The sequence below is a fragment of the Trichomycterus rosablanca genome, chromosome 7 (assembly GCF_030014385.1).
Source record: "Trichomycterus rosablanca isolate fTriRos1 chromosome 7, fTriRos1.hap1, whole genome shotgun sequence".
Taxonomy (NCBI): Eukaryota; Metazoa; Chordata; class Actinopteri; order Siluriformes; family Trichomycteridae; genus Trichomycterus; species Trichomycterus rosablanca.
Genome location: NC_085994.1, coordinates 4,199,917 through 4,223,926, shown reverse-complemented (window position 1 = coordinate 4,223,926; position 24,010 = coordinate 4,199,917). Strand labels below are relative to the sequence as shown.

General features: G+C 38.2%; 1 protein-coding gene across 1 annotated transcript; it reads left to right on the top strand.

Moving 5' to 3' along the window:
- On the top strand, window positions 1–23,168 carry slc35d2 (solute carrier family 35 member D2). The gene is made up of 13 exons (XM_062998265.1): window positions 1–83; window positions 2,351–2,384; window positions 2,498–2,584; window positions 4,172–4,239; window positions 7,938–8,009; window positions 11,057–11,125; window positions 12,780–12,882; window positions 14,415–14,507; window positions 15,438–15,505; window positions 17,402–17,480; window positions 20,746–20,828; window positions 20,940–21,091; window positions 23,143–23,168. Exons 1-12 carry the CDS (start codon window positions 1–3, stop codon window positions 21,088–21,090), a joined length of 990 nt encoding a protein of 329 aa, XP_062854335.1. The 3' UTR covers window position 21,091; window positions 23,143–23,168.
- Window positions 23,169–24,010: the final 842 nt, after the last annotated feature.

The window sequence follows — 24,010 nt, the reverse complement described above, 5'->3', positions numbered from 1 at the left end:
ATGAAGCTCTTCTCCGCTCTGTTTTACGCCACCAGCTCTTTTTTTATAGTGGCTGTCAACAAAACAGTTTTAACAACCTACCGGTAAGTGCAATATTCTGTTTTATTTATCACTTCCGTATTACCCAAGCCATGGCGGGGTCCTGATATGAATTCAGAGTGCACTAGGTGGGCTGTAGTGGAGATAGCTTATATATGTTCCCATCTAGTGCACTTGAGCAAAATAGAGAGAGATTTGGGATTTAGCCTGAATTCAGCTCATAGGCGAAATAAAATGCAATACATTAAAGGTTTTACTATTATACATATTGCAAATCTTTATTGTTTTACTGCTATACACTATAGTTATACTGCAAATCATTATTGTTTTAGTGTTATACACTATAGCCGTGCTGCAAATCTTTATGGGTTTACTGTTATACACTTTAGCTATGCTAAAAATTATTATTGTTTTAGTGATATACACTAGCTATACTGCAAATCATTATTGTTTAAGTGTTACACATTATAGCTATGCTGCAAATCATTATTGTTTTATTGTCATACACTATAGCTATACTGCAAATTATTATGGGTTTACTTTTATACACTATAGCTATGCTGCAAATTATTATTGTTTTAGTGTTATACACTATAGCTATGCTGAAAATTATTATTGTTTTAGTGATATACACTAGCTATACTGCAAATCATTATTGTTTAAGTGTTACACATTATAGCTATGCTGCAAATCATTATTGTTTTATTGTCATACACTATAGCTATACTGCAAATTATTATGGGTTTACTTTTATACACTATAGCTATGCTGCAAATTATTATTGTTTTAGTGTTATACACTATAGCTATGCTGAAAATTATTATTGTTTTAGTGTTATACACTATAGCTATGCTGAAAATTATTGTTTTAGTGATATACACTAGCTATACTGCAGTTCTCGTCAACTAGCGATACTCGTCATTCTTACAACAGACAAACTATTCATTCTTTTGACCACACAGTTTTAGTTTTGATTCATTACTCCATAGCACTTTGTCCCAGAACACAACTGGTCTATTCAAATCACTTTTGACATATTCCAGTCAATTCTTACTGTGCTTCTTAAGTCCGGCCACAAAGTCCTTGCTAATTAAGTGATCTTTGGTTGCCACAGAGACTTTTGTCCCAACCTTCATCAGATTATCTTGTGTTTTGTTGTCCCCTATGTCTGCTGCTTGACCTTGCTCTAATAAATTGCCTACTATAAAATTTTTAGGATAAAAGCAACCTGACGCTCAGTGTGTCGCTTTGTAAATAAATCCAGAATTTTTTACTCACTTTTTTACTCACTCTTTACTCTTCTTCATGTGGAGTTGCTGATTTAAAAACACTAAAGTGATTTCTTTTTTCCAGACCTTTATCAGCTCTTAGGAAACAAATATGAATGTAACACAGTTCTTTTGCTGACTTGTTGTTACAATTGCATTCATTTGACAGGTTTTTTTAATGTCCTGCTGCTTCTGTATAATTGTGTATTTGTGTGTATTGGGAGAAAGATAGATTGAAACTGAAGTGCTTTAGCAACAGTGCAATCAGCTAAATTAAGCTGATTACAGTGCTACTTTACTAACACGCTGGTGCTACACTGTAATGTGCATGTGGGTGTGAAGAGGCTATGTCCCATACAGCACCTCGACCACCCTGATTTTCTTTCCTGAGATGATATTTTCTTATTAAAAAGAGTGGTGTCCTACAAGTTCAAGGACGGTAAAACTGTAAAGCAACAATTTTTCAAGTTTCCTAAAGTATTTGTACACCTGCAGTAAATGTTTTTGTTATATATGCAGAGGTTGTGTTTACTTGTTGTGTGGCCAATAATTTCCCTTGGGATTAATCAAGTATCCATCCATAATTTCCCTTGGGATAAATCAAGTATCCATCCATCCATCCATCCATCCATCCATCCATCCATCCATCCATCCATCCATCCATCCATCCATCCATCCATCCATCCATCCATCCATCCATCCATCCATCCATCCATCCATCCATCCATCCATCCATCCATCCATCCATCCATCCATCCATCCATCCATCCATCCATCCATCCATCCATCCATCCATCCATCCATCCATCCATCCATCCATCCATCCATCCATCCATCCATCCATCCTACATTTCTTTCAGGATTTAATGAAAATAGTAAATCATAGTATGTACAGAATACACAATATGCTTATACTAAATAGTAATTCTAACAGTGTTAAAGCTCTAGTGCAACAAACCATGCTCACACCACAGCAGCAGTAACACTATTTACTGTGGATTCATTTGTAAATTACTTAAAACATTATATGTTTTTTCACACAGGTTTCCCTCGTACGCATTCCTTGGAATTGGACAGGTCAGTTTAAATCGCTGTTGTTTTTGTGGGTTTGATTTACTGTTAAAATCATGGCAGCCTTTTTAAATCCCGTTTTTTATGGTTGTTGTTTTTTTTTTTTATGTGCATCTTAGATGGCGTGTACAATCATCATTCTCTACATAGCCAAAATGTGCAAAGTCGTCACCTTTCAGGACTTTGATATGAGCTTGCACAGAAAGGTGATTTTTCACATGATTATTATACATTGAAAGTGACCCAAATAATTATACATTTTTATAGAGTTGTGTAAAATGTATACACCGACCAGGCATAACATTATGACTACTGACGGGTGAAATGAATAACATTGATTATCTCTTTATCACGGCACCTGTTAGTGGGTGGGAAATATTAGGCAGCGAGTGAACATTTTATCCTCAAAGTTGATGGAAAATTGGGCGAGCGTGAGGATCTGAGCGAGTTTGTCAAGGGCCCAATTGTGATGGCTTAGACGACTGGGTCAGAGCATCTCCAAAACTGTAGCTCTTGTGGGGTGTTCCCGGTCTGCAGTGGTCAGTATCTATCAAAAGTGGTCCAAGGAAGGAACAGGGGCAAACCAGCGACAGGGTCATGGGTGGCCAAGGTTTATTGATGCACATGGGAAGCGAAGGCTGGACCGTGTGGTTTGATCCAACAGACGAGCTGCTGTCTGCTTAAATTGCTGAAGAAGTTAGTTCTAGTTCTGACAGAAAGGTGTCAGACTCGACAGGTCAGGACTGTTTTGGCAGCAAAAGGGGGACAAACACAACTAGAGAGTGCATTTCCGGAGAAAATGCGAGTGTGATTGCCGTGTGGCGGTCGGCGGGCGTGCGCAGGTCGGGGGTGCGCATGTGTTTAGAAGTGGTGCGGTGCGTGGGGTGTGAATACTTTCTCCCAGACAGGCCACTGTATGTGTGCACAAGCTGTGGTATGAGCACAACTTCACTCTGGGTGTGTTTGAAATGCCAAACCTGTAAAAAAATGCAGTTCTGCACGTTTCTACTGCTTACAAATCAGTGCTCATTCATTTATATGTGATTATCACTGTAGGGGCCATGGTATTGCGCAATCTATGATCGGCTGTGTCTTATTTACAACTTTCAGGCACAGTGCACTTACACAGTGCTCACACTTCGGTACCTACTTTAGCATTTAGCCATTGCCATTGATTTCAATGCATTCGTTAGCCTTGAAGCTAACGGATATAAATATCTTTTTTTCTGTTGGTAATAATATATTGAAAACGAAAATAAGAATAACAATAGTGTGCTTGCATTCTGCAATCACACTAATATTAGAAAGGCGGTCATAATGTTATGCCTGATCAGTGTATGATGAAGTATTGGATTCTTGCATGACCCATCGATTTTAGATCATGCCACAACATACTTGGTACATTAACATCATCTTATCATTGGAATGGGGTTTTGGTGGTGTTGTGCAGTATTTTGCTTCAGCGTTGCACATTTTTGCTGTAAATGTTCAGTTTTCTTTAATCTATTAACATGCAATAACCTGTAGGTGTTTTTATAACCTTTATCTATGAGTGCAAACTTGACACATCTCAAACAGAAGTGTCACAAATTGTGGTTTTACACATTATTTAATACATTACACATTTTTCTGTGTAGTACCCATTTTCCAGTAATATACTGATTTAAAAATTCTATTTTTCTGGATTTCTTTGGGTCACTTTCCTAATATTTATGTTGTAATTATTTTTTTTAAGTTAAACTCTCTGTGATGACTTACTTTGTTTTAATGTTGTAATGTGCTGCTTTCCCCAGATTTTTCCTTTGCCATTACTCTATGTTGGCAATCACATAACAGGTCTAGGAAGCACAAAGAAATTAAGGTAAATTTTTAATGTTTAATATTTGGAGCCTTATCATGGAAGCAACCCATAAAAAGAAAATAAAAGATTTTTAAGATTTAATCCAATAGCAAAGTCATTTATTAGTGTGATTGCAGAATGCAAGCACACTATTGTTATTCTTATTTTCGTTTTCAATATATTATTACCATTCCGCCCGTTTTTTGTCTCCCTTTCTTCGTCCGCAATTTTCGAGATATCGACCCCGTTCCAGTGCCAAATCGTCCGGCCCATACGGGAATGGACTGCTTGTATACAGCTTTTGGATCGAACCAACACTGTGCCCACAGTGCCCGTTTTAAGGTGCCCGTTTTGCCCCATTGACTCCCATTCATTTTGAAAAAAATTTCGAGCTATCAACGCCGTTCCAACCCTTGATCGACCGGGTCATTAATTAGCGCCCAAATCCAAAAAATCATCCGGATATGCCCATCCGTGTGGCATTTATGCCCGTTTTTGCCCGAATTTTTGGACAAAAATGTTGACACCTTTGGCTTTCCATAGAACGTCAACGTGATGACGTAGGCGACATCTTCAGGCCGTTCTGAGAGCAGAAAATGGCCGCCGACAAAAAATCTGACTTATTTTGGTCTGTAACTAAAGTATTAGTGATTTTTAAGGTGAAAACGCTGCACAGAATGAAATTATAGACCGTTTCAAATGAATATTCATGAGTCCAGGAAGTGACGTTGATGTTCCTAAGACGCTTCCGCTTGGTGGTAAACAGCGCTCAGAACAACAGCGATTGACCACAACTGCTTCAATTCTTTTGCGCTAGTTCAGTTGTGATTTACTGACAGTATGTCTAAATTAAAGTTAGGACCATGTTGTTCGGTTGTCGGATGTTCCCTCAGGCCAGGTACAAACTTGCTTTCAGAAATTAAGGTGAACAGATTTCCAAAAGACAACGCACAGCGAAACGCTTGGATTGCTGCTGTAAATAGAGCCGGCTGGATACCCACCATCAACTCTTATAATAAATGTAATATATATTATTTCATAATAAAATATTGTGAACAAATGTACTCACTTAAACGCTGTTCTCTTGGTGTCTTGTCCCTGACGTTTAGCTTAAGTGTATTAAAATATGCAGGCGCTTAATATTTGTATTAATAGAACAGAATAAACATAAACCTAACATAAGCCTTAAAAAGTTTACATTTTCCTGAGAATACGATGTAAAAGCCATAACTTTATAGGACTATATTTTGGGGAAATGTCACTATATGGAATTATATTAACGGCTTAATTAGCTGTAATAATTAGCTTAGCTTAATTATTAAATGACACACAGACCTGTAAAGAAACATGGTTCTACTTTTGTAATACAAAAAGTAAACATTCTATTTATGAGTACATTGTGCTTACTGTAATATATTTCATGTATTTCCAGTTAGGCTATAAAAAAATCGTTTTAGCATTAGCTAATATGTTCTAATTCAGATGAGAAGTAATTCACTGTGGTTTGTCATATTTTTATCATATTATAACGGCTCTTAACTCAACAGACACAAAAGGGGAGATGACACAATAATGATTTTAATAAATAATTGTATGCGTCCAAACTGCGGTATGCTTTCACTGCCTCTCTGGTGTAAACACACTCCGTTTCAACAGGGTAGTGATACACGTCTGGGTATGTTACCTCAGGCAAACGTTTTAGGTCAGCGGAAAAACACTTCTTAAATTCTCCTCAAAAGGGTCCGGTACAGATACTTGATGATCTATCATTCATTTCTGCTAATATCGCGTTTGTTCCGCGTTCGGGAGACTCGCAAAGTACGAGCTCGTCATGTTGACAGCTGGATGGATGTTTAAAAGTGGCGCTACCGGAAAGGCGAAAGGAACAGACATGTGCAGTAGCGTTGTTATTGTTTACCCTCATTGAAACGGTCTATAGTGCAGTTACACTTAGCAGTGAGCGTCATATTGTTCGCGTTGCAACTGAAAAAAAGATATTTATATCCGTTAGCTTCAAGGCTAACGAATGCATTGAAATCAATGGCAATGGCTAAATGCTAAAGTAGGTACCGAAGTGTGAGCACTGTGTAAGTGCACTGTGCCTGAAAGCTGTAAATAAGACACAGCCGATCATAGATTGCGCAATACCATGGCCCCTACAGTGATAATCACATATAAATGAATGAGTACTGATTTGTAAGCAGTAGAAACGTGCAGAACTGCATTTTTTTACAGGTTTGGCGTCTCAAACACACCCAGAGTGAACTTGTGCTCATACCACAGCTTGTGCACACATACAGTGGCCTGTCTGGGAGAAAGTATTCACACCCCACGCACCGCACCACTTCTAAACACATGCGCACCCCCGACCTGCGCACGCCCGCCGACCGCCACACGGCAATCACACTCGCATTTTCTCCGGAAATGCACTCTCTAGTTAAATATTGCAATCTCATGCACAAAGGCTTTACAGACCTTTGTTTGGCGCTACAGGAAGTTAAGTTAGTTTATATTCCACTTGGGGCAATTTGAAGTAGCCATCTTTGGCATTTGTTTCGGAATATGGGAGCAAATTAAGAGATCCATGTAAACCAACAGCACAGACAATAACTACTGCACCTACTGTCACCCATTTTATAATTAAACACATACAATTTATTCAAAAATGGAGATAAAATTACAATTACAACTTTAAAGAGATTAAATTAACAACTCCTTCAGTGACACATGAGTGATGGGTAACATCTTAAGGATCTGTGACTTAATGGTTCAGTTAATTAATTAATGAATTTGCATTGACCTCATCTTAAATTGTGAAATAACGTTTTTTTCCGAGATAATAAACCCCTGATGAAATTTTTGGCCGCATTTTTTTACATAATGAATGTAGCTAAGAAATAGTTTGAGTCAGTTCTTTACAATCTGGTACCCTTGGGTCTTGTGCAGCTCTTAAAACACAAAAGGGCAGCCCACACTTCTCTGATATCATACTGCCTGATGTATGCGGCTCTTTAGATTTGCCTTTGATCACTGATGCATCCCTGTTAACAACCACATAGGCAGATGGTCAGTGAAATAAAAACAATGTTCTGAAAACCTTTAAGGAAAAAAAACTGACAACATGGTTTACACTGGAACAGAGTAATTCAAGCAATACTGTGGAAATAACTTTTCCAGCTATACTGGACAATAACATTACTGATATCTCTGTTAGCGTTGCAAGTTTTTATTATAAGCAGTAGTGTGGAAATTGTAAAATATTAATTCACAATGTTACAGCTTTAAAAACACAGAGAATAAATATCATCCACTAGTATGATTTTAATTTGGTGTTACTTTCTGTAGCTCCAAAACGTCATTGCTTTACATATTATAAAATCTGTTGTTCCAAAAAAACCTCCTGTTTCTTCATAAACGTTGTGTACAGTGTTCCCTCAGGTGTATCAGCTCTCTTGTATTTAATTCTATTTTATTTACTAATTCCTGTAATAAGAGCATTTTAAATTGAAACAAGCTTATAATTGCACACAATTCATTACAATCCAGTTATATTAGCTGGGTCTTGTGGTTAGCCAACTTGAATGTAATGTGATAATAACATCACTCTATAATTAGATTTAATTCAAAAACTCTTAGTAAATGTATTCTTGGTCTTTGTACCCCTATAGTGTTTTTTGTTTGTCTGTACAGTACCGAACTTTATGTTCTGTTTTTTGCAGTTTGCCCATGTTCACTGTGCTCCGAAAATTCACTATTTTGCTGACCATGATTTTGGAGACAAAAATATTAAGGTATGTGTCATATTCTGGCTGTTATATGAAAATGTATTTAGACCTAAATAAATAGTCATATCCATTTCATAAATAGTCAATAGTGTATTTAAAAATGCAACTTTTTATTCCACAAGAATTTTGGAAGACATAGTGTATTTAGAAAGTATTCAGACCCCTTTTATCACACTTACTGTGTTGTGGATTTTGGATGAATATAATTACCGTGTTTACCCATAAATATACACTTAATCACTGATAATGACAAATTGAAAACTTGTTCTTAAAGTTTTTCGAAAATGTATGAAAACAAACTGAAATCTCTTATTCAGAAAAGTATTCAGACCCTTCATTCAGTATTTGTAGAAGCCCCTTTAGGAGCTATTACAGCTGCAAGTCTTCTGGGAATACTTCTTCACAAGTTTTACATTACTGGATTTGCCCAGCGTACCCCACTGTTCATGGAAGTATCTTTTAAGCGCCATCAGATTGGATGGTGAGAATCTGTGAACAGCCATCTTTAGGTCTCTCTCGAATTTGCCGGCATTTATCTATCCCTCAGTTCCTACCAGTGTCCCTTATTATTCCTGCCTGAGAAACACCTGAATAGCTTAATGCTGCCACCACCATGTTTCACTGTCATTACATTTACATTTACATTTTCGGCATTTAGCAGACGTTTTTTATCCAAAGCAACTTACAGTACTGTGGCAGTATACAGTCTAAGCAATTGAGGGTTAAGGGTCTTGCTCAAGGGCCCAACAGTGGCAACCTGGCAGTGGTGGGGCTTGAACCGGCAACCTTTCGGTTACTAGTCCAGTACCTTAACCGCTAGGCTACAACTGCCCATCACTGCCATTACGGCATTAAGTTTTTGGGTGCCAAGAAATGATTGATGTTATTGTGGTCGTACAATACTCAAAGCATTATATATGGTTTTTTATACAACAGTTAGTTCCGACCTTACAATCTGATTGGTTGAGAAGTGTTTTAACTAGAGATGGGACGATCGATCGGCTACGAATCGGTATCGGCCGATTTTTAATCAAAATATGCTATCGGCGATCGGCGATATTTCCTAAAAGTGGATCAGCTCAGTGGATTGATCCAGACTTTGAGCTACGAAGCGCCAACCATCACATCACCATTCATCAACAATCGTACAGAAACCATCGTGAAAGCTCTTACGATGTAATTTTGCTGATTGTAATATTTACTTTAAAAAGATAATTCAACCCGGTCACATCTGAGTCGATTCTATCAGCACGTTATATAAACTCCTGGTTCACTTTGGTAAATCGTGAGCGGTTCTTACTTGTGATGTAGATGAGAACAGAAAACGTTACAGAGCCAATCAGAGGCAAAAGTTTATTTATTACCAAATTTGTTAGTTCAGGATCATCTGCTGAACTTTTAGAAAACTTTTAGCTCCTTAGACGGAACGAGTCTGACTCGGTTACAGATCTGTGGTAACAGCAGTTTAATTAAGCTTTTTAATTAAGCTTTTTAATGTAAGAGAGTCACACAAAATGTTCTGTAGTAGCTGGTGTTTATTTAAAACCACGACATTTAATTAATAACAGTAAACACGGAGAGATAACTGAGAAGAGAAACTTACGCTTCACATAAAAACGAATCAACTCATGAATCAATGAATCACTTATAGCGATACTGTGAACAAAGCGTCTCTTCTAAAGGCACAAACACACACACACACGCTGCTCCGGTTTATCTTTACTGTGAGGCTCTTTTTAAGTTTATTTACTGCTAATCTCCCCCCCCCCCCCCCCCCCCCCGATCAGAATCGGCTATCGGCCGATGTCCCTGAAAGGAGATCGGAGATCGGAATCGGTGCCAAAAACCCCGATCGGTCCATCTCTAGTTTTAACTGTGCTGATATTCATGATAACAGCACGGCCTTTTCACACCACAACTGTATTATTCCGCTGACGCGTTGCCAGTAACGACAAGCTTCATGCACACAAACGCGCACGCAGGCGACACACACCTGTTTTAAATCCGTTATCTGATATACAATCTAGCGCACTGTGTAGGGAACATAAATCTGCGATCTGATGCACAGTCTAGTGCACTGTGTAGGGAACATAAATCCGCGATCTGATGCACAATCTAGTGCACTATGTAGGGAACATAAATCCGCGATCTGATACACAATCTAGTGCACTATGTAGGGAACATAAATCCGCGATCTGATACACAAGCTAGTGCACTATGTAGGGAACCTAAATCCGCGATCTGATACACAATCTAGTGCACTATGTAGGGAACCTAAATCCGCGATCTGATACACAATCTAGTGCACTATGTAGGGAACATTAATGTGTTTGTGACGCGAACAGTTAGCTTAATAGCCCAGTTAGCCTAAGAGTTCTGTTATCACCAATATCCTTTGGTGTGTGCAAGAGGTTTTTTATTTCTTTTTTTCCCTTCGGAGGTTCTTGCCTTCTTCTTCTTCATCTTGTTCTTACCTCCCTAAAATGAGTTTTTGCAACTTGGGATGTCTACTTTGTAGTGTTAAACTTTATATTCGTTGTGGAACTACTTTTTGGCGGAAGGTATTGTCAATATTAAAGCATATTTAATATGAAATTCAGGGCTTCTTTGATTTATTTTCTTTCTTTATTTTGTAAAAACTGTTGTATAAAAGCAATAGAACACTCGAGGTCGTGTGTTATCGCGTGTCTGATCCACTCATACCAGCACAACACACACTAACACACCACCACCATGTCAGTGTCACTGCAGTGCTGAGAATGATCCACCACTTAAATAATATCTTCTCTGTGGTGGTCCTGTGGGGGTCCTGACCATTAAAGAACAGCATGAAAGGGGGTTAACAAAGCATGCAGAGAAACAGATGGACTACAGTCAGTAATTGTAGAACTAAAAAAGTGCTTTTGTATGGTAAGTGGGGCTGATAAAATGGACAGTTAGTGTAGAAACAAGGAGGTGGTTTTAATGTTATGACTGATTGGTGTATGTAGACACTCTTTTGTATAAGCATACTAGTTATATCTGTTAAAACTGACAACAGGTTCATCTTCCAGAAAATCCTTTTCACCTCAGCTGGTGTGCAGTGTGATGGCTATTGTGTTTGGAGCGCTGATTGCTGCAAGGTACAGTCATCCAATCATTGTAAATCATAATATGAGTCTACATGTTATTATTGCTATTATTATAATTATAATTGTTATTATTAGCATTAACATCATGGGGTGTTTCACTGGAGATCAGACAATCTACAGCAATGTACTTTTTGCTGAGGATCTTGTGGGTTTTATATATAATTATATACTATACGTATATATAATCCACCTCCTAATTGTATTGACCATTTTTGGTTTGAAATTTACATTCATAGAAGATTAGAAACACTTAAATATTCACTATTTCTGGACTAATCTATCATGTAGTATTTAGTTTCTGTACCATGTTAATAGAAGCCTATCCAAAATTGAAATGACCCTTACTCTAAAAGGACATGTAAACCTAAACCCTAAACTATGGCACCTGAATGCTTTCCACATCAACATAACAGAACCACCAGGCCGTGTTATCAGCCTGCATTGTTCTCTTGTTGTACTCCGCACACACCCTTGTTTACTTGTCTAAAACATGACCTGTTAAATCTAAACATCACTTAAATAGAACCTGTTCGTCAATGTGAAGCAGTGAATCAGGCTAAAAGGTCTCAAAAAGCAGCACATTATGCCACGTTCTAAACAGAATTTAAATACAGATGCAAAACAAAGTCATTCAAATCTACCAGCCTGGAAAGGGTTACAGAGCCATTGCTAAAGCTCGGGGACAAACCACTGCTGGCTAAAAAGAACAGAAATGTTTGACTCATGTTTGCCAAACAACATCTAGATGTTTCTCAAGACTTTTGGGATAATATTCTGTGGACTAATGAGCCAAAAGTGGAACTTTTTGAAAGACCTAAAATCCTGTCACATCAAGCATAACGCTGGTCAAACATGGTGCTAATGTGTTGGTCTGGGGGTGCTATGCTTTCACAAGACCTTGACGACTTGTCACAATTTATGGAACCATGAATTCTGCTCTTTATTAGAAAAACCTGAAGGAGAATGTTTGCTGTTGGATTATGCAGCAGGACAATGATTTGAAGTACACAAGTAAAACCACCTCTGATTGTCTCAAAAAAAAAAAAAAGATAAAAATAAGGTTTTCGAGTGGCCGAGTCAAAGTCCTGACTTGAATCCTATTGAGATGCCATAGCAAGGCCTCAAAAAGGCAGTTCATGCTCAAACACCTCCAATGTAACCAAATAAAAAAGAAAAGTAAACCAAAAATCCTTTACAGTGATGTAAAAGACTCATCGCAAGTTCATGCAAACGTTTGATTGCAGTTGTTACTGCCAAGAGCGGCAAAACCAGTTATCAAGTTATGGGGGCAATTACTTGTTCTCATGGGTGATAGACATTATGAATATGTGATAGACATTATGAATATCACCTCGTATGTGTAACATACCTGGCGAAATAAAGTGATTCTGATTCTAAATAAATTATGTGGAATGATCATTTAAAGCTACATTTTGTGTTTACTGGTCTCACCTTTATCTTAAATTAATATTAGAAGATCTGAAACTAATAAAAGTGACAAATTAGGCACATCTAAATGTGACAAAAAAAACGGGTAGGGGGCGCATACATTTTATAGCATCTTTTTAATTTGTCACTCATCTATAAATTGCCCTTCAAACATGAACATAAATGTAATTTCTTAGCTCTGTCTTATCTGATTTAGCTCTGACCTAGCCTTCGATGCAGAAGGATACGTTTTTGTTCTGCTCAATGACGTCTTCACAGCTGCCAACGGCGTCTTCACCAAGCAGAAAATTGGAATTGAGGTATGTGCCTAACGTGTTATTAATTTACATTATGCTGTTTACTGATTATGATTATTATTATTATCATCATCATCTAATGTTATGTGGCCACAGTGCTGTGCATAAAATGTTAGACATCGTTCAGAGCTACAGCTAACATTCAAATCAACCATCAGAATTAGGAAAATTTAATCTAATACCTTAACTATGTTACTAACAGCTTGTAAAATATAGGACTCAAAATGTATTCACATTCAGCAAATGTTCAAAGGGCAGGGGTAGCTCAGCGGTTAAGGTACAGGACTAGTAATCAGAAGGTTGCTGGTTCAGGCCCCACATCTGCCAGCTTGTCACTGTCGGGTTCTTGACCCTCAATTGCTTGCAATGTACAGTATACTGTCTCAATTGTAAGACACTTTGGATAAAAGGTATCTGTTAAATGCTGAAAATGTAAAAATGAATTAATATCTGATGACTAAGGAGGCCATAAAGTATACTTAACTAATGTTATTTAATCTAGCTTGAGATGACTGGTGCTTTTAGTCATGACACAAGGAAAATAGTGGCCATAAAGTGATTACATGGTCATTAAAACTGATCTTAATTGGTATTAGGAAGCTAATACTATTACACCACCAACCTGAAACGTTAAAACAAAGCAGCTTGGGTTCATGAATTAATGAATCTTCAAGTTGCAGCTTCTCCAAGATTTCGACCAAGGGAAATTTTCCAATCTTATACTAATACTGTCTAAACCGGTGATCCTGTAGCCTTAGATTCCACTTCTTAGATGACACAAATAAAGTAGTGTTTGACTTGGCACCTCAGGGTTTGACATGTTTTGCATTTTGCACATACTTTTCATGCAGAACTTAAACTCATATGATTTTCTTTATTATCCTGCTACTCTAAAATACTACACCATTAATTTGGTTTGTTCATTTGCTGCATCATTCAACTGATACATTAATTCATTTTCTTATCCGCTTATCCAGTTAGGGTCGTGGGGGGGGGGGGGTGCTGGAGCCTATCCCAGCTTTTCAATGGGCGCAAGGCACACAGTAACACCCTGGACTTCCCGTCAGTAACGCCAGTCCATCGCAGGGCAGACACACACACACATACACACACCCATCCACCTATAGGGCAATTCAGTGTCTCTAATGAACCTGACTGCATGTTTTTGGACTGTGGGAGGAAACCGGAGCCCCCGGAGTAAACCCACACAGACACAGGGAGAACGTGCAAACTCCACACAGAAAGGAACCCGGACCGCCCAGCTTGGGGATCGAACCCAGGACCTTCTTGCTGTGAGGTGACAGTGCTACTCACTGAGCCACCGTGCCGCCCTGCCACCCTAAACTGATACAGACTTCATTTAAAGCAAAAGCTAGGTCTGCAGAAAGGTTTAGATTTATAAATCCCTTTATCTTGGTTATATATTTTAGTTATAACTGTTAATGTCTTTTCCCTAGAGTTTTATTTTTTTACAGATTGTTAAAAATGTATTTCTCTTTTCCTCCTGCTAATGATTTATTTCTGTTTTTAAACAGAGCCTTGGCAAGTATGGAGTTTTGTTCTACAATGCATTAATCATTATAATACCCACTACTTTAGGAAGTGCCTACACAGGAGATTTAGAAAAGGTAAATGACTGAAGTTTTATGAATGAATGACTGAATTGGTAATTAAATAATAAGTAAATGTAAATCAGTGATAAAGTACACTGATCAGCCATAACATTAAAACCACCTCCTTGTTTCTACCCTCACTGTCCATTTTATCAGCTCCACTTACCATATAGAAGCACTTTGGAGTTCTACAATTACTGACTGTAGTCCATCTGTTTCTCTACATGCTTTTTTAACCTGCTTTCACCCTGTTCTTCAGTGGTCAGGACCACCACTGGACCACCACAAAGCAGGTATTATTTAGGTGGTGGATCATTCTCAGCACTGCAGTGACACTGACATGGTGGTGGTGTGTTAGTGTGTGTTGTGCTGGTATGAGTGGATCAGACACAGCAGCGCTGCTGGAGTTTTTAAATACCGTGTCCACTCACTGTCCACTCTATTAGACACTCCTACCTAGTTGGTCCACCTTGTAGATGTAAAGTCAGAGACGATCGCTCATCTATTGCTGCTGTTTGAGTCGGTCATCTTCTTGACCTTCAGCAGTGGTCACAGGACGCTGCCCATGGGGCAATGTTGGCTGGCTATGTTTTTGGTTGGTGGACTATTCTCAGTCCAGCAGGGACAGTGAGGTGTTTAGTGAGTGTCAATTTCACTGCAGTGTTGAGAATGATCCACCACCTAAATAATACCTGCTCTGTAGTGGTCCTGTGGGGGTCCTGACCATTGAAGAACAGCATGAATGGGGGCTAACAAAGTGTGCAGAGAAACAGATGGACTACAGTCAGTAATTGTAGAACTACAAAGTGCTTCTATGGTAAGTGCAGCTGATAAATTGGACAGTGAGTGTAAAAACAAGGAGGTGGTTTTTATTTTATGGCTGATCTGTGTACATTGGTAATTAAAAGTCATAATGTCAGTGTATTTGCTGTGTTTTAAATTTAGGCTATTAACTTTGAAGGCTGGACATCATTTAGTTTTATTTTCTATTTTCTGCTGTCATCTGTAATGGGGTAAGTCACACCTGATTTTGTCACTTTTCAACATTCATTCATTGTTTGTTTACCACTGTTTTATCCTTGTTACCCTGGTTTGTCATTTCATCGGCCAAAAAACCGGATTGACTACTCTAGATTGCTCTTAAGTTTAAGGAAGTGAATGCATACAGTGTATCACAAAAGTGAGTACACCCCTCACATTTCTGCAAATATTTCATTATATCTTTTCATGGGACAACACTATAGACATGAAACTTGGATATAACTTAGAGTAGTCAGTGTACAACTTGTATAGCAGTGTAGATTTACTGTCTTCTGAAAATAACTCAACACACAGCCATTAATGTCTAAATAGCTGGCAACATAAGTGAGTACACCCCACAGTGAACATGTCCAAATTGTGCCCAAATGTGTCGTTGTCCCTCCCTGGTGTCATGTGTCAAGGTCCCAGGTGTAAATGGGGAGCAGGGCTGTTAAATTTGGTGTTTTGGGTACAATTCTCTCATACTGGCCACTGGATATTCAACATGGCACCTCATGGCAAAGAACTCTCTGAGGATGTGAGAAATAGAATTGTTGCTCTCCACAAAGATGGCCTGGGCTATAAGAAGATTGCTAACACCCTGAAACTGAGCTACAGCATGGTGGCCAAGGTCATACAGCGGTTTTCCAGGACAGGTTCCACTCGGAACAGGCTTCGCCAGGGTCGACCAAAGAAGTTGAGTCCACGTGTTCGGCGTCATATCCAGAGGTTGGCTTTAAAAAATAGACACATGAGTGCTGCCAGCATTGCTGCAGAGGTTGAAGACGTGGGAGGTCAGCCTGTCAGTGCTCAGACCATACGCCGCACACTGCATCAACTCGGTCTGCATGGTCGTCATCCCAGAAGGAAGCTGACGCACAAGAAAGCCCGCAAACAGTTTGCTGAAAACAAGCTGTCCAAGAACATGGATTACTGGAATGCCCTGTGGTCTGACGAGACCAAGATAAACTTGTTTGGCTCAGATGGTGTCCAGCATGTGTGGCGGCGCCCTGGTGAGAAGTACCAAGACAACTGTATCTTGCCTACAGTCAAGCATGGTGGTGGTAGCATCATGGTCTTGGGCTGCATGAGTGTTGCTGGCACTGGGGAGCTGCAGTTCATTGAGGGAAACATGAATTCCAACATGTACTGTGACATTCTGAAACAGAGCATGATCCCCTCCCTTCGAAAACTGGGCCTCATGGCAGTTTTCCAACAGGATAACGACCCCAAACACAACCTCCAAGATGACAACTGCCTTGCTGAGGAAGCTGAAGGTAAAGGTGATGGACTAAACCCAACTGAGCACCTGTGGCGCATCCTCAAGTGGAAGGTGGAGGAGTTCAAGGTGTCTAACATCCACCAGCTCCATGATGTCATCATGGAGGAGTGGAAGAGGATTCCAGTAGCAACCTGTGCAGCTCTGGTGAATTCCATGCCCAGGAGGGTTAAGGCAGTGCTGGATAATAATGGTGGTCACACAAAATATTGACACTTTGGGCACAATTTGGACATGTTCACTGTGGGGTGTACTCACTTATGTTGCCAGCCATTTAGACATTAATGGCTGTGTGTTGAGTTATTTTCAGAAGACAGTAAATCTACACTGCTATACAAGTTGTACACTGACTACTCTAAGTTATATCCAAGTTTTATTTCTATAGTGTTGTCCCATGAAAAGATATAATAAAATATCTGCAGAAATGTGAGGGGTGTACTCACTTTTGTGATACACTGTATATTTGCAGAGTGTTGCCCTGCAGTGAATTGTAACCCTGTCCAGGGTGGGTCCACATGTGTGTTTCCGCATGCTTTCAGACTCACCATGACTTTGACCAGAATGAAGCTTTTCTGATTATTAATCTTTAATTTGTTTCTTGTTGTGACAGATTTATTTTGATGTACTCCATTGTTCTGTGCAGTCATTACAACAGTGCCTTAACCACCACAGTTATTGGGGCCATTAAGGTTTGTAGGCTTTTATTTATATCTTTATTTATTTTTATAGGGTGTTTTCAATCAAATAAAATTTTTGCAAAAAATGATCAATTTGCCTGTTAGTATCTGTGTGACGTCTGACAAATATACACTGCCTGGCCAAAAAAAAGGTCACCACCTGAATTTAACTAAGCAAATAGGTAAGAGCCTCCCATTGGATAATTACTGCATGGGTGATTATGTTTCAGCTGGCAACAAGTTATTTAATCCTAACTGATGCAGTGAGTAGCTTCTCATTTGTTAAACGACCATGTCAAAAGACACATCCTGTGGTCGTGGAAAAGATGTTAATCTGTTTCAGAAGGGTCAAATTATTGGCATGCATCAAGCAGAGTAAACATCTAAGGAGAAGCTGAAACTACTAAAATCAGGTTAAGAACTGTCCAACGCATTATTAAAAAGTGGAAGGACGGTGGGAAATTATCATCTTCGAGGAAGGAATGTGGTCGGAAAAAAATCTTAAATGATCGTGATCGCGATCACTTAAACGTTTGGTAAAATCAAATGGTAGAAAAACTTCAGTAGAACTCAGGGATGTTTAATAGTGAAAGTAGGAGCATTTCCACATGCACAGTGTGAAGGGAACTCAAGGGATTGGGACTAGACAGCTGTGTAGCCTTAAGAAAACCACTTGTCAGTGAGGCTAACCGGCAAAAACGGCTTCAATTTGCTAGGGAGCATAAAGATTGGACTCTGGAGCAATGGAAGAAGGTCATGTGGTCTGATGAGTCCAGATTTTCCCTGTTCCAGAGTGATGGGCTCATCAGGGTAAGAAGAGAGGCAGCTGAAGTGATGCACCCATCATGCCTAGTGCCTACCGTACAAGCCTGTGGGGGCAGTGCTGTGATCTGGGGTCGCTGCAGTCGGTCAGGTCTAGGTTCAGCAAAGTTATGTGCCCAAGTAAAGAGGTCAGCTGACTACCTGAATATACTGAACCACCAGGTTATTCCATCCATGGATTTTTTCTTCCCTGATGGCACGGTCATATTCCAAGATGACAATGCCAGGATTCATTGGGCTCAGATTGTGAAAGAGTGGTTCAGGGAGCATGAGGCATCATTTTCACACATGGATTGGCCACCACAGAGTCCAGACCTGAACCCTATTGAGAATCGTTGGGATGTGCTGGAGAAGACTTTGTGCAGTGGTCCAAATCTCCCATCATCAATACAAGATCTTGGGGAAAAATAAATGCAACTCTGTACAGAAATAAATGTTGTGACATTGCAGAAGCTTGTGGAAACGATGCCACAGCGAATGCGTGCCGTAATCAAAGCTAAAGGCGGTCCAACCAAATATTAGAGTGTGTGACCTTTTTTTTGGCCAGGCAGTATATGTGTGTCATTAATTTAGTTAGCAACTATAAATTGCCTATTTGTTTTTGGTAAGTACAAAAATTGTATACGTGGCCGCTCAGGTGGCGCAGCGGTAAAAACACACACTGGAACCAGAGCTGGGCTCTTGAATACATCGTATCGAAACTCAGCTCTGCCTGCCGGCTAAGGCTGAGCGGCCACATGATTGGCCTGTTGTTCAGATATGGGCGGGACTAAGCCGGGTCTCTCTCTCATAACTAATGCAATTACGACCTCTGCTGGCTGATTAATGATGCCTGCACAGAGATGAGAAAAGAGTGCTCTTAGGGTGTGTCTCTCCGTACACAACGCTGAGCTGCACTGCACTCGTCAAAGTGTAGGTGATAAGATGCATATGGCTGCTGCCCACATGTCGGAGGCCCCCTGGGTTAGCTTCGTTCTCCTCAAACGGAGTGGGGATCGGCATTGGTGGAGAGGAAGCATGACGCAATCGGGCAATTGGATGCTCTAAAAAGGGGAGAAAAGCATAAAGAAAATATGAAAAAAAAAATTTGTATATGTGATGACCTGCAATGAAATAGACCCTGTGCTGCTCTGCGTTCTTTGTTTTTCATATTGTCACATACACATCATGTATAACTAAGGCCCTACCTATTTCACGGCCGTGTAAATCACGTCAATGAGCCGTTTCCCGTGTAATATGCAATTTGCTGTAAAAGTCAAAATTTAAGGTTTGTGCTTAGCGATTTAACATTTTAATTCATTTTAACATTTTAATTCATGTAACGTATGGATTATGAGGTGCAATATGAGGCGGTCCTAGCATTCATATGGTAATTAAGTAAGTGTAGTGTGCTGACAGTGTTTGATGTATGTGTTTACGTATTGAATGCATTTTGTTCCTTTGTGGATTCCATAGTTATTGGTCTGCTTCTCTACACACGTGATCATCTCTGTGCTGTGATAGTTTGTGTACAGTTTATTTATTTCTTTATAAACGCAACAAACTCTAAAGATGCTCAGTACACTAGAAATCGGTTTGACAAAATGTTCAAGATGTCAAAGTCTAAAGCCCCAAACGATTCTGTAGACGTCAAAACACGGACGAGACGGACATCTTTGAGAGGGAGCTACTAAGGGAGCTGTGCTGTGTATTGTAGCTTCCATTGATTCTATAATTTAATTTCTGACTGTTATTTAATGACTGCCGTGAAAAATTGCACTTTTGGTTAAAGAAATCAGTAAATCCTGTGCTTTCTGTAAAACTAGGTTCGTGAAATTAAGCACATTTTGCCGTGAATTTAGTAGAGCCTTATGTATAATGTATGACCTACACTGCCTGCGGTTCCGATCTCTCTCCTGTTTAAAATTTTTGGCACATTATGCAGAGGAGAATCAGACAGATTGTACTTGCTAAACTTCAACAATTCATATTCTCAGTTCCCAAACTATTAAAAAGTGTAATTAATAGGAAAGGTGATGTAATACAGTGGTAAACACACCTATGTGTCAACCTTTTGAGTGTGTTGCAGCATCATATTCTACATTTGTTTTTATGTATTTACAAAATGCAGTGAGGTTTTTCAGTGAAAACACAGGGAATCTTTTCTTCGTACCTTTGTTAGTAAAATAAAGATTTAAGAGATTAAACAAATCACAGATTCTTGTTTTTATTGTGTATTACAAAATGTCCTTACTGACGTGATGAGCAAATGTCTGAAAAATGTACCCATCTTAAAGAGTCGATTTGAATATGTGACATTTGCCTCAATATTTTTTGGGCTGACTTAGATTTCATCCTATTGTTTTCCTGCAGAGATTTTGTGGTTGGTTGTGATTTTAAGAGATTAGGAATGTCTTCTTTTTGTAAGTTTCTTATCCCTAAACGGGACTGATTTTGTTATTTATTATTTTGGCAGAATGTTGCTGTAGCCTACATTGGCATGTTCATCGGGGGAGATTATATATTCTCCTGGCCAAACTTTATAGGGCTAAACATATGGTAAGATTATCATTACAAACCCTTCTTTACTAAAACTGTTACATGTGATGCCTTTCATCTTTCATGTTTGATTAATTTTATTTCTTTTACTCTTCTATTTCATTGTTTTAGTATCACAGGTGGCCTGTTGTATTCTTACCTGACATTTCGCAGCAGCAGCAGCAGCAGCAGCAGCTCCTCCACATGCACAACAAAACAAGATGAAGAACTGAGACATGTGGTCGAGGAGCCCCATCAGATGCCTGAAAAAAGACCTCTTTAATGTACGAGCAACCTTAAAAGTAAATCTGCACTTTTTATATTCCATTGTTTGCAAGTTTTGGATAATAGTGCATTAATAATAATAATAATAATAGTGTATTAATAATAAAAATAGTGCATTATTAACAATAATAATAATAATAATAGAGTATTAATAATAAAAATAGTGCATTATTAACAATAATAATAATAGTGTAATAATAATAATAGTAATAATAATAGTGCATTCTTAATAATAATATTATTAATAGTAATAGTGCATTATTATTAATAATAAAAATAATAGTGTAATAATAGTAATAATAATAGTGCATTATTAACAATAATAATAGTGTAATAATAATAGTAATAATAATAGTGCATTATTAATAATAATAATAATAATAATAGTAGTGTATTAATAATAAATTAATAATAATGTGTAATAATAATAAAAAATAGTGCATTATTAATAATAATAATAATAAAAGTGTAATAATAGTAATAATAATAGTGCATTATTAATAATAATATTATTAATAATAATAATGTATTATTATTATCATTAGTGTCATCGTCAATTTAAACTGGAAATTATGCATTTATAGTTACGCTGTATTTACATTCCATATAATAAAACAAGACGACACATTTTCTACAGGAAACACCTAAATATGGCCTTATTTTCAAATTGATCAAAATTGTTGTTTATTAATTAAATATAAAACATTAATTCAGTAAATTACCAGTTAGTTGAAATGTGCGGAAGTTTAACAGGAGACTGTATTTATCTTTTAACTACAACACAGTGAGCCTTAAGCATTTTACTTTGTTTGGAATAGTTTTAGAAACATGTTCCCTGGTATTTTTTAAACATTTTATAATTCATATTTTAATATTTTATTTAAAAGTTACCCTGACTGCTCATGGGTCTGATTTTAAGTTTTTAACAAAACCCACCATATTCAAAACCCAACAACCAGAGATGCTGTAACCATGAAAGATATAGGTGAATAATGACTGTCTATTTTTTCATTCCATTCCAAGGCCTGGAATATGAGTTCATGTTAGCATTATCTGTTCTTTAGTTTTATTATGGCAGCAGTAGTGTTCTGTGTAAAAGACAGGTTTAGATTAACAGATTTCTTGCACAGGAATGTGGAAGCTTATCCAAGGACAGTGTAGCTGAAGGCTTTTATTCTGCACAAGCTGCATCTAGATCATTCAGTGATTTTTCACTGCTTTTTCAATACTACAAACAAACAGTTTCCAAAAGTTAGAATAGCAGGAACAATAAAGCCGTTTGTTGAGAAATTTGTACCCTTATACTCAAAGTGTTCAGTTTGTTTTTAAAAAATATATTTATTTAATTTTAAATTAACAATGAACAGTCGCTTTGTTTAGGGCTCGGCTTGAACGGTAAAACGTCATCGAAGTGCGAATATGAGATGAATCTGCATTTGTGTGGAATAACCATCAGATCCAGTCTGAAAGCTCCGCATGTATCTGTGTTTATCTGGATTTTCCTCCCTGTTTCACTTTTAAACTTGTGTTACAACTCAAGGTTCTGAGAAATCAGAATCAGCTTTTTATTTCAGTGTTTTTATATTATATTCGTGTTATTGTCAGTGTATAAGTGTCAAAAACAACCCCATTATTTACATTAGCCTAAAATATATGCAAGTCCACGGGACCATGGAACGCATTAACAGGTTTCCCAAACATCCTTATGGGAAAAAATCTTGAAACTCAACGCCTTTTAAACTCAGCGCCAGTCCCAGAACTAATTGACGTTGAGTTTCAAGGTACCACAAATAATAATAAATGTGGGGAAAACTCCAAACAAAGATTTAAAACAGCCAACCAACCAAACCAGGAGGGAGGCAAATACGTTTTTACAGCACAGTACTGTTTGGTATAGGGTGTGATATTTCTGCTCCATATGCACAGTATGTTTAGGTGAATGTTTAATGCTAGAATCTGCATGAACTGTGTTGCATTTCATACTTACATTTTTATCTGCATATTTACTGGGGTTTTTTTGTTCTCTTTTTGACTGTTTGTGATTGTTTAGGTTGCCATTAGATTCTGGAAAGTGCACTTCATGACTGTTGGGGATTTTAAACATGCTGGACGACATCTTTGGCTTACTGACTGGTCAGTGACCGGAGAAATCCTCAGTGGGGTTTAACCAGTGACTTATGCAACTTTTTTACTGCTCCGTACCCTCTGGTATGGTATGTTTTTAAATCACTTATCCCACATTTTGTGGTTGTTTTTATTGCCTAGTGAACCATACTGGACCTTAGTACCCGTGGTAAATTTGGTTATCCTTCTTGATTAGGAGCCAAGCGTACCGAAGCAGGTAGTACAGTGACAATCGTCACTGGAGTCAGACAATACCAGTGCCATATTTACAACCCAACTGCAATAGATTTTACTACAAACAGAAACAGGGCTAAAGAGCAGAACACCCACAATGGGGCAAACCCAAAAACATCTGGTTTTTGCTACTGCCATTGTTTACACTTACTGCGGCGTATTTGCTCTTAGCGTATGGTGGAGAATGCCATCACAGCCTCACCCTCAGCAAACTCTTCCTACTTTCATGACTACCTTTATGCAAAAGGACAATAGCACATTAAGTACAGTAGGAATAGAGCTGGACTTGCACGTGTATCTTACTGTTCTGTAGGGAATCGTGCAATGACAAAGGGGTTTCAGTAGTAGGTGGAGGCTGGCGAATTATTTAGGTTTATTAAACCAAAACCTCGGGCAGCTACAGATCTAATTTTATTATTTTCAGTTTGTTAAAACTTTTGATTGTTTAAAATTTCTATGGATGATATACACTGATCACCTCCTTGTTTCTACACACGTTGTCCATTTTATCAGCTCCACTTACCATATAGAAGCACTTTGTAGTTCTACAATTACTGACT